General features: G+C 40.9%; 1 protein-coding gene across 8 annotated transcripts in view; it reads left to right on the top strand.

Annotated features, from left to right (window-relative positions):
* LOC134359336 (phosphatidylinositol 3-kinase C2 domain-containing subunit gamma-like) overlaps positions 1-12,236 on the top strand; it is a 285,734-nt gene that overhangs the window by 143,227 nt on the left and 130,271 nt on the right. For all 8 annotated transcript variants that reach the window (XR_010021088.1, XM_063072428.1, XM_063072427.1 and 5 more), the window contains exon 18: positions 7,425-7,519. Coding sequence is in view for 7 of the 8 variants with exons in the window: in XM_063072428.1 (XP_062928498.1) it covers positions 7,425-7,519 (95 nt within the window). In the remaining variant the exon portion in view is untranslated. The remainder of the gene's footprint in view (positions 1-7,424; positions 7,520-12,236) is intronic.

Raw genomic sequence — 12,236 nt, 5'->3', positions numbered from 1 at the left:
ACGAGAGAGAGAGGAGCGCGCGTGAGAAAGAGCGAGAGCAAGCAAGCGAGCGAGAGACAGCAAGCGAGAGAGAGCACAAGAAAGCAAGCGAGCGAGAGAGAGCGCGAGCGCGAGAGAAAGCAAGCGAGAGAGAGCACGAGCACGAGAGAGAGCGAGAGAAAGCAAGCGAGAGCGAAAGCAAGAGAGAACGACCACGAGAGACAGAGAGAGAGAGAGAGAGAGCGCATGCGCTATGGCAGAGTGTTCCAAAAATATATAAAACATACATCACCCCAGACTACCCTAAAGTGTACCCCTGCCTAATAGGGGTCAAAATAATGACAGTGTTGCTCGCTGCACTGTTTGCAACAGTGACTTTTCTATTGCCCATGGTGGGTTAAGACTGTAAAAGATGTGTTGAGGTGAGTTTAACAGGTGTCATTCATTCATTAGCATAGCTAACGTTATTTAAACTAGCTGGCAAGCTGCTAAGGAGCTACCCTGTTGCAGACATCCCACCTCTCCCGGAAGTCTCCCGCAAATTGATGGTGCTACCTCCCTGAAATGAGTTTTTGCAGGGTGGGATGTCTGTTAATTGGTGGCTTGATGAGTCAGGAATGGTAGAGTGTTATCGAGGAATATGCAGTCAGGAAGGGACCAGGTTCAATCTTTGACTCATTGATATAGCATTCAATCTGGTGCAGTTGATCTCCCTATGACAAGGGCAAGAAGAGAGCAAACTGAAGCAGGGTTATAATGTAAGTGTGTATTTCACACAGTCTCAGCAACATGATAAGTCAATAACTGACACAGAGAGCTGATAAAAAAAATCAGCATTTCATACTTCTCTCTCCATCTATTCTGTATAAATCTCATTGTGGGGTCAAGCGTGCACATCATGCATTTGCACCTTTTTAGCAGTAGTTTCTTGTGACCGACGGTGACCTGCTTCCATTCCAGTCTTATGGGTTCTGAGTGGATAATGAAGCCATTGAGGGAACTGCAGGGCGTCACGGTAGCGTAGCGGTTAGTGCAATGGTATTATAGCGCAGGGCCTTGGAGTTCGGAGCTGTCATACCGTCATGCTGACTGATACGCATTGTAATGCCCTGCAGTTCCCACAATGGCTTCGTTGTCCAACTTGCAGTTCAGAGTTCAATCCCAGCATCCTCTGTAAGGGGTTTGTGTGTTCTCCCCATGGAACATGTGGGTTTTCTCTGGGCACTCTGGTTTCTTCCCACAGTCCAAAGGCATTCCAGTTAGTATGTTAATTGGACATTGTGCTTAGGCTAGGGTTAAATTGGGGGTTGTTGGCGGTGCAGCCTGAAGGACTAGAATGGCTTATCGCCAAATAAATAATTAAATGAATAATCTTCCGCAGGTGGGCCAGATAGTGGCTGACACAGTAGGGAGGCGTGAGGTTATGAGATGGTCAGCATTTACACAGGACATTCAAATACATTTCAGTGATAGAACACTGCTGCCATATATGCAGCATGCAGCTAACAACATGAAAAACTCAACTGGAGAGATATTTGCATCCAGAGCTTCCACAGATATTTAAATATCTTCCAGATAACAAAGTGAAAAGAAAATTCATCAAAATCAAAATAAAACTTCCATTTATCATATTTTTAGTGCAGATTATATACTCTAGTCAGTATTTGGTCCATGATGACAGACGAGAATGTTCATTTAACTCTATGACCATTTTTATTGTGATAAACACAAAAACAAACTGGGATCTATGACCTGAGGAGAGAACTGCTCAGTCTCATTCAGACAGAGTAGGTGATTACTACACACGCTGGTTTCAGTCAAGGTGACCCACAAATGCACAAGAAAATAACTGTATAACCCAAGCTAAAATGTAACAATAAATGAACTTGAGCATCCCAACATAATCCCACGAATGCATTTTTAAAACAAGAACAATAAATAACACGGGCTGCCAGGAATGCTGTGTTGACTATGCCCCCCCCCCACCCCCGGAGTGCCCCAATATTTACATATTGATACTCAGGGTTCCCCACCTGGGGTCCACGGAGCCCTTGCTTGATGCTATTGGTCCATGGCATGAAAGAGGTTGGGAACCCCTAGTCTAAATCCTGGAGCACCCTGGGAGCTTTGTGGGCTGCAAGAATTCAAGAAGACAGCTCACCGGTACAAAGGGTAATTATGGTTAATGACAACTGTTAGCTTTGCCTGTGCTGAGAACTTGGTAGTAAAAGCCCCTTGATGCAGGACTTCTTCAGCCATGGGCCAGAACTGCAGTCTCAATAATCAGCTGGCTCCTCACATTCAGCAGCACAATATCGAGCCAGTGTTTAGTGAAGCAGAGCTGAAACCAAGCTAGCATTAATAACCAACACCTGCCATGCAGGAAATGCAGAATGACAGTAAATCATCCAGTAGCCCTGGATGTTCAATAACAATACCATCCCTCAGTACCTTAATTCATGTCCCCTCCAGTGTTGTTTTAAAGTTCGACATTTTTAATTTGTTGACTGTCTGTATTAATACCTGAGGTGCTTACTAAAAGTTTGCTGACTTCTGGATATACACACAATATATTTCTGAGAATCTTAGCATTGTGCTTACTCAAAGGTACTGGTTATGAAATGCCTACATTGCATCTTATATACAATCACATACAGTTCAATCTTCATTTGAGAGAGGTGGGGGAACAAGAGGAATGAATCTTGGATTTAGGTCAGAAAACCTGATGTCAGTTTAAAGCTGACAGACATACAGGACGATTCCGGGAATTAAAGGGTTATCATACAAGGAACGTTTGGTGTCTCTGAGTCTGTACTTGCTGGAATTTAGAAGGATGAGAGGTATCTCATTGAAATCTTTCAAATTTTAAAAAGGCCCAGACAGAGTAGATGTGCAAAGGACGTTTCACATCATGGGAGAATCTAGGACAAGAGTGCACAGTCTCAGGATAGAGGGGCGTCCATTTAAAACAGGGATGCGGAGAAATTTCTTTAGCCAGAAGGTGGTCAATATGTGGAATTTGTTACCACAGGCAGCTGTGGAGGCCAGGTCATTGGCAGTATTTAAGGCAGAGATTGAAAGGTTCTTGATTGGACATGGCATTAAAGGTTATGGGGAGAAGTATGGGGAATGGGGTTGAGCAAAGGAAAAGAAGATCAGCCATGATTGAATGGCAGAGCAGAGTCGACGGGCCAAATGACCTAATTAGAAACCATAGAAACTACAGCACAGAAACAGGCCTTTTGGCCCTTCTTGGCTGTGCCTAACTATTTTCTGCCTAGTCCCACTGACCTGCACAAAGACCATATCCCTCCATACACCTCCCATCCATGTATCTGTCCAATTTATTCTTAAATGTTAAGAAAGAACCCACATTTACCACCTCGTCTGGCAGCTCATTCCATACTCCCACCACTCTCTGTGTGAAGAAGTCCCCACTAATGTTCCCTTTAAACTTTTCCCCCCTCACACTTAACCCATGTCCTCTGGTTTTTTTCTCCCCTTGCCTCAGTGGAAAAAGCCTGCTTGAATTCACTCTGTCTATACCCATCATAATTTTATATACCTCTATCAAATCTCCCCTCATCTTCTACGCTCCAGGGAATAAAGTCCTAACCTATTCAACATCTCTCTGTAACTCAGTTTCTCAAGTCCCAGCAGTATCCTTGTAAACCTTCTCTGCACTCTTTCAACCTTATTAATATCCTTCCTGTAATTTGGTGACCAAAACTGAACACAACACTCCAGATTCTGGTCACCAATCTCTTTGTCTTTGATTGGTCAGATTAATGTTATTAAGATGATCATTTTGTCCAAATTTCTATATGTATTTCAATTGGTTCCAATTTTTATCTCAAAATCTTTTTTCGATAACGTAGACTCAAAAATTTCCTCATATATATGGCAGAACAAAAATCCTAGGTTAGGTAAAAGGTATTTACAGAAACCTAAAAAGGAGGGGGGGCTTGCCCTCCCAAATTTTAGATTCTATTATTGGGCAATTAATATTCGATATTTAAAATTTTGGTTACGAGATTTGGATGTATCTTTAATTCCACATTGGGTAAATCTTGAATGTAATTCATTACAAGGGTTTTCCTTGGGTTCGGTTTTAGGAACTTCGCTTCCTTTTACTTCTTCTAAATTATATAAACAAATGAATAATCCAATAGTTAAGCATACTTTACGTATATGGTTTCAATTTCGAAGATTTTTTGGGTTTAATCAATTTATTTTAGCAAGTCCTATTATATCTAATTTCCTTTTTCAACCTTCCACTATGGATCAAGCTTACTTTGATTGGAAAACCAAAGGTATAATACATTTTCATGATTTGTTTCTGGATAATTGTTTCATGTCTTTGGATCAACTTTCTAATAAATATAACTCACCCAGATCTCACGTTTTTAGATATTTACAGATTAGAAACTTTTTAATTACGGTTTCTCTTAATTTTCCACACTCATATCCAGTGGACACTTTGGAAAAAATTTTAGATTTAAATCTTTCTCAGAAAAGTGTTGTAGCAATTATACATAATATAATTATGAATTTATGTCCTGATGTTTCCAATAAAATTAAAGCTGACTGCGAAAGAGAACTTAAGATAATTATACCGATTGAAAAATGGGAAAAAATTCTTCAATTGGTTAATTTATCCTCTATATGTGCTAAACATGTGTTGATACAGTTTACAGTAGTGCACAGGGCTCATATGTGCAAAGATAAACTATCTCGTTATTATTCTTATATAAATCCTATATGTGATAGATGTCATTGCGAGATAGCTTCTTTAACTCACATGTTTTGGTCATGTCCTTTCTTGGAAAAATATTGGAAAGATATTTTTGACATTATTTCAACGGTTTTAAATATAGACTTACAACCTCATCCAATTACTGCTATTTTTGGATTACCAATGATAGATTCAAATTATTTAACCTCTTCAGCACGTAGGATGATTGCATTTCTTACTCTAATGGCTAGACGATCCATTTTGCTGAATTGGAAAGAGATTAACCCTCCAACTGTATTTCATTGGTTTTCACAAACTATGGTGTGTTTGAATTTGGAAAAAATTGGAAGCGCGGTTTATGACCCTTCTATTAAATTTGAAAAAACTTGGAGGCCATTCATTCAGCATTTTCATTTGATGTAATTTGACCATTTCCAAACTTGTTTTATTTCTCTGTACTGTTGGTTGAGAGGAATGGAGTCGTTGACACTAAGGTTTTCTTCTTTCCCATTTTTAAGTTGTTAGTAGTGCCCAAGTCTTTTAGTTTAGTTGACTAATTCTATTTAGTTTATTTTTTTTGGGATGGGGTTTATTTTTTTTCTATTTTTTTTCTTTTTCATGATTTTTCTTCAGTTTTTTTTTGCTTTGTATTATTCATTGTTATTCTACACGATTGGGAGCTTTGTCAATTTATGCTATTTGGTCCTACAATCACTCATTTTAAGTGTAACAATGTATCTCCTACTACTTGTATTATTGCTATGTTATGTTTTCATTCTATGAAATTAATAAAAAGATTGAAAAAGAAAAGAAAGATACTCCAGATTCAGCCTCACCAAGGCCTCATCATAACATTCCAGCTCTTATACTCAATACTTTGACTAATAAAGGCCAATGTACCAAAAGCTCTCTTTACGACCCTACCTACCTGTGACCTCTGGACCTTTCCTCCTATGTCTTGTAGTCTTGTGGTCTTATAGAAATACACAGTAGAGAAGTGGGACCAGTAGGTTTTAGTGATCAGTGGAGGTGGATTGGTTTGTTGTGTGGCGCGTGGCCAAGTGGTTAGGGCATTGAGCTCACGATCTGAAGGTCTTGGGTTCGAGTCTCGGCCAAGGCAGCGTGTTGTGTCTTTGAGCAAGGCACTTAACCATACACTGCTTCAGTCCACCCAGCTGAAAATGGGTACTGGTAAATGCTGGGGGTTAACCTCGCAATAGGCTGGCGTCCTATCCGAGGGGAGTCTCGTACTCTCAATCGCTTCACGCCACAGAAACCGGCATAAGCACTGGCCTGATGGGCCACAAAGGCTCAGGACAGACTTAAAAAAAAGGTTTTAGTAATCAGTGGAGGTGGATTGGTTTGGAATGGTTCATTATTGTCATGTGTACAGATTTACAGCAAAACACTTTTATTTTGCATTCTATCCAGAAAGATCATGCCATACATAAGTGCAGTGAGGTGGTAAAAAGAAAAGTAGAATGAAAAATATCGTGTTTCAGTTACAAAGTACAGTGCAGGTTGACAAATATAGAGCAAAGGCCATTTTAAGATAGGTTGAGATATCAAGAATTCACCTTCATTGTATGATTAGTCTTTTGAAGAGTGTGATCACAGTGGGATAAAAACTGTCCTTGAGCCTGTTTCTTCAGTCTTCGGTAGCTTCTGCAAAACAGGAGAAAGGAGAAAAGAGAACAACTAGGTAAGAGGACTCCTGGATTATTTTGGCTGCTTTCCAGAGACAGCGTGAAATGTTGACAGAGTCCATAAGACCATTAGAGATGGGAGCAAAGTGAGGCCATCTGCCCTGTTGTGTCTACTCTACTGTTCCATCATGGGTGATTTATTATTCTTCTCAACCTCATTCTCCTGCCTTCTCCTTGCAACCCTGACTAATCAAGAAGCCATCAGTCTCTATTTTAAGTATATCTGGTGACTTGGCCTCCATAGCCGTCTGCGGCAATGAATTCCACAGATTCACCACCTTCTAGCTGAAAAAATTCATCCACATCTCTGTTTTAAAGGAACATCCTGTCATTCTGAGGCTGTGGCTGTGCCCACTGGTCCAAAGCCATCAAACGCTCCTCAAATGTTAACCATTTCAATCCTGGATTATTCTCATGAACCTCTTCTGAACCCACTGCAATGCCAAAACATTATCTTTTAGATAAGGGTCCCAAAGCTGCTCATAATATTCCAAGTGAGGTCTGACCAATGCCTTATAAAGCCTGAGCTTTAAAACTTTGCTTTTATGTCTAGTCCTCTCAAAATGAATGTTAAATTGCACTTACCTTCCTTATCACGAACTCAACCTGCAAGAGTCAATGGAGGGAGGCTGGCTAGCAAAATGGATCCAGTTGCTTTCACAACTTGCTGCAATTTCTTCAAGACTTAGGCAGAGCAGCGCCTCAGTTGAGATTCATGAGCTCCTCTGACATTTTGAAAAGAGACCATAGTTGCTTTTGATAAACCTTGAGATGCCACATATAAGCATGTCAAATGCAAATGAGCCTTCCCATTGGCCCTGTGGCGAGATACTCAAATGTCTCAGTCTGGGGTTGAAATATAAGCCAGTAATGATGATTATAAAGATTTAGAGAAAGAATCATAAAAACTAATAACATTGTGTTGTGTTAGAGATAATAATTGAAAATGCAGACAGATAAATTTGCTGGAAGTCACTTTTTAAAAACCGTCTTATTTTCAACAGGCAATAAAGTTTGAATGGCACCTTAATAGCCCACTTGTGGAATTCCTGCTAGATCGTTCAATCAGGAGTATACGAGTGAGTCATCAATTGTATTGGTAAGTCATAAGTTATCAATTCTTCTTATTAGCAGTGGTGAAGGGCACTAATAAAGCTAAGCCCCCAGTGTTAAACTGGACAAAGAAGGTCCCCTGGATCTTCTGTGATATTTTTTCCACCCTGCATGGGTGGCCCAGCCATACTGTCCACTGTGCTTCCCAGCCATTGAGCACCCAACCCAGCACTCTGAAGGGAGGTCCTGCTTATCACTTAAGGTAAGGCCAACTCCTTGCTTTTTTAAAAAGCCCCAAGTAGTGTCTTCACAAAGATCTCCTGGCATGCGGTCTCTTTATTATTCCACCTGTACTCACAATCACGTGATCTCCCCAATCCTAAAGGTGCAGTTTGCAATTCATCACAGGGCTGATGCATTCAGACATATTGCCTATCCTGAGCAGTGAGCATAAGGCAATAGATTCATAAACCATAGCTGGCATTTATAGCGAGAGGATTCGAGTACAGGAGCAGGGAGGTACTACTGCAGTTGTACAAGGCCTTGGTGAGACCACACCTGGAGTATTGTGTGCAGTTTTGGTCCCCTAATCTGAGGAAAGACATCTTTGCCATAGAGGGAGTACAAAGAAGGTTCACCAGATTGATTCCTGGGATGGCAGGACTTTCATATGAAGAAAGACTGGATGAACTGGGCTTGTACTCGTTGGAATTTAGAAGATTGAGGGGGGATCTGATTGAAACGTATAAGATCCTAAAGGGATTGGACAGGCTAGATGCAGGAAGATTGTTCCCGATGTTGGGGAAGTCCAGAACGAGGGGTCACAGTTTGAGGATAGAGGGGAAGCCTTTTAGGACCGAGATTAGGAAAAACTTCTTCACACAGAGAGTGGTGAATCTGTGGAATTCTCTGCCACAGCAAACAGTTGAGGCCAGTTCATTGGCTATGTTTAAGAGGGAGTTAGATATGGCCCTTGTGGCTACAGGGATCAGGGGGTATGGAGGGAAGGCTGGGGCGGGGTTCTGAGTTGGATGATCAGCCATGATCATAATAAATGGCGGTGCAGGCTTGAAGGGCCGAATGGCCTACTCCTGCACCTATTTTCTATGTTTTCTATGTTTCTAAAAGATCTTTCAGCCAGGCTCTGATGAAGGGTCTCAGCCCTAAATATTGACTGTTTATTCTCTCCATAGATGTTGTCTGACTTACTGAGTTCCTCCAACATTTTGTGGGTGTTGCTCAAGATTTCCAGCATCAGAAGAATCTTTCGGACCTTCAGAGAACAGTCCATGTTGAAGATTAAGCACCCATTTACACTAAACATACACTAATATATTTTAGTCTTGTTACCTTCCCATCACCTCGCCCCTGATTTTACCTCTCACCTACATAAGGAGCAAGCTGCAGTGCCAACAAGAAGGATATAAATAGGCTTGAAAGAGTACTGAGTAAATTTTACATGGATTTTGCTGAGACTTGAAGACCTAAGTTGTAGGGAAAGGTTGAATAGTTTAGAACCTTGTTCCCTAGAGCACAGGAGAATGAGGGGAGATCTTATAGAGGTACAAAATTAGGAAGGGTATACATAGGGTGAATACATGCAAGTTTTTTCCCTTCAAATTGGCTGAGAATTGAACTAGATTTAGTGTGAAAGGTGACATATTTAATGGGAATCTGAGTGGGAACTACTTCTCCCTGAATGGAATGAATATGGAATGAGCTGCCAGTAGAAGAGGTAGATGCAGGATCAATTGTAACAATTAAGAGAAGTTTCAATAGATACATGGATGAAAGGGTGTATGGAGCAGGTGCAGGCAGATGGAACCAAACATACCCGACTGGCATAAACCAGGTGGTCCAAAGGGCCTGTTTCTGTGAGGATTGGTAATTAGTCTACCAATCCTCAAATGTTTGGGTTGTGGAAGGAAACTGGAGCACCAGGAGGGAACTGAACCCATATCACCGGTCACAAACACAAGAGATTCTGCAGATACTGAAAATCTTAAGCAACACACATTCAAAATGCTGGAGAATCTCAGGAAAGTAGAGATCCTGGTCACGGGAGATGTGAGGCGGGAACTGTTAGTAGCAATGCCACATTGCTATAAGAAGTTAGATACAGCATTTGCATTTTATTTGTGAAATTGAAATAAGGCCTAGCTTTCCTATAGGCTCAGGACTCTTGACAGAGTCATTAACCAGTCTGAACTAGTGCTGCGATCTGAATTAGTTCAAGCATTTCATTCTCAGTTCCATGAGAAAGATCAAAACTCCCTATGGAAGCAATATCTTGAAAATGTGGGCCAACTACATTAAAACACTAGTTGAAGCTCAGATGGCGGGCTATTGCTGCCAACTCTGACTGCAACACTTTTGGAAGAAATACCAAGAGGACGCAAAGACAATTTACTAGAACAATACCTGAGTTAATAGGGTTCTGATAAGTTGGGACATTTGAGAAAATATAATTATTTGTTTCCTTGGAGTTTAGTGATTGAGAGAATGAATAGACATGTTTGAAATGCTGAGGTGCTTTGATGGCGTTAAGCTATCTCTACCACCGTCAATACTGATAATGAAAACAATGTGAATTTTTTGATGAAATGGATTGTGAAATGGGAGATGAGAGTTTAATCCAGACAAAGGCAAGACTAGGCATTTTCGTCGTGGTGGCTATCCTTCGAGGTCGAGGATGATGGTCTTCGTTCTGAAGAAGTGACTCACAGAGCGAAGATGCCTGTGCGTGTATTTCTTTAACATGTACTTGATGTTGCACTCCAAGAAGCACACGATACTTCACAAATCAACCAACTGATTCCAATTGCATGGAAACCACGACGACTGGAGCTGGTGGATTTGTTGCAGCCTTCATCCGCCTTCACAGCCGTTGAATACAAAGTAACTTCATCTGACTGTTCCACCGTTGAGGTCTTGGTCGGATTGTTCTTTGTCGGGGACCTCACCCTCGACCTTCCCCCATGGGTGACCCTACCAGGAGCATAGCTCCAGATGGCATTGCTCTTGGGATCACAGGACCACACAAGCTTCTCCACCATGACAAGGTGACAATCCACGGAGAAGAGGCATTTTAGGAGCATAAACAAGGTTAAGACAACACCATAAGTGGAAGTATAAGGAGCAGAGGGACCCCGGAGTAAAGGTCCACAGATCCCTAAAGGTGGCACTATGCAGACAAACAATCTTAGGAAAATACATATGATAGTGATCTTCATAAGTCAGGGCATTGAATAGATAATTAGAGAGGTTATTCTCCAATGCAATAAAACCTTGGTCAGTCCTCAGCTAGAGTACTGTGTGGAGTTTTGGTCACCAAGGAATAGGTGAAAGCATAAGATAGGGTGCAGTGGAGATGCTCCAGATGCCTTGGATGGAACAGTTCAGTTGTGAGGAGAAACTGGAGAAGCCTGGTCTTTTTCTCCATAGAGTGGAGGAGGTTAAATAAGGGCATAACTGAGATCTATAAAACTGTGAGAAGTATAGATAGGGTGGACTGCAGGAAACTTCTCCCTGTATCAGAAGTGGATAAGACTAGAGGATATAGGTTTAGCACAAGGGGGAAAAGATTGAAAGTGGATATGAGGGTGACCTCCTTCATGCAGAGAGTGCTATGTATCTGGTCTGCACTGCCTGAGAGAGTATTTGAAGCTGAGTCACCAACAGAATTTAAGAAGTGTCCAGACGAACACTCATAAAAATTATTATAAATTACAAAAAGAATATATTAAAAAAAAATAAATCGAGCAAAAAAAGTGCAGAATTGTGAGGTAGTATTTGTAGGTTCATGAGCTGTTCAGAAATCTGATGGCAGAAGGGAAGAAGCTGTTCTTAAAACATTGAGTATGTGTCTTCAGGCTCCTATACCTCCAGTTTGATGGTACAGGTTGAACACCCTTATCCAAAATTCCAAAATACAAAAACCTCCATAATCCAATTTTTTAAAGTGCTGACATGACACCATAAATGGTAAATTCCACAAGGCCCTGGGAGGTTCCCACGTCTCTGTGCACCAGCAACAATTCTGAGAAGGGACCTCAAATATGTAATGAACAGAAGTTAATAAACAATTGGAAAACACTACATGAAGTGAAGAATGAAGATCTCAACATGCATTGAAAAAGTGGATTGTTAACGTATGTTGCTTAATGGTATGCTGGTCATGAAACAAGCAAAGATCTATCATAACGAACTGAAAATCGAAAGCATTTGTGAACAATCAACAGGTTGGTTGTAGAAATTTAAGAAAAAGCACAGCATTAACTTTTTAATAATTTGTAGTGATAAAGCGTCTGCTGATCATGAAGCAACAGAGTAATTCATTGATGAGTTTGCCAAGATCATCACTGATGAAATGATAAACAGCTGCATCAATATATATATGTGTTATGAACAAGTGGTAACACATAAATTCAGAGTCAAGAATGAGGTCAATGCTGAATATCCACTGACTGTTCGAATGGGTAGTAGAGATAGTGATAGCTATGAAAAAATATTGTATAAAGCTACCTTCAGGGTATATGTATACATTGTACTGTATATGTCAAGATCTCTGAAGATCTGACCCAACATACTGATGCAGCTATAAAAAAGGCAAGACAGTGGCTATACCTTATCAGGAGTTTGAAGGGATTTGGTATGTTAACAAATACACTCAAAAACTTCTTTGGATGTACCGCGGGGAGCATTCTGACAGGCTGCATCACTGTCTGGTACGGAGGAGGGACGGTGGGAGCAACTGCATAGGA

This window comes from Mobula hypostoma, chromosome 20 (genome assembly GCF_963921235.1).
Source record: "Mobula hypostoma chromosome 20, sMobHyp1.1, whole genome shotgun sequence".
Lineage (NCBI taxonomy): Eukaryota > Metazoa > Chordata > Chondrichthyes > Myliobatiformes > Myliobatidae > Mobula > Mobula hypostoma.
Note: the sequence above shows the minus strand (reverse complement) of the source record. Positions and strands in the feature narration are given on the sequence as shown.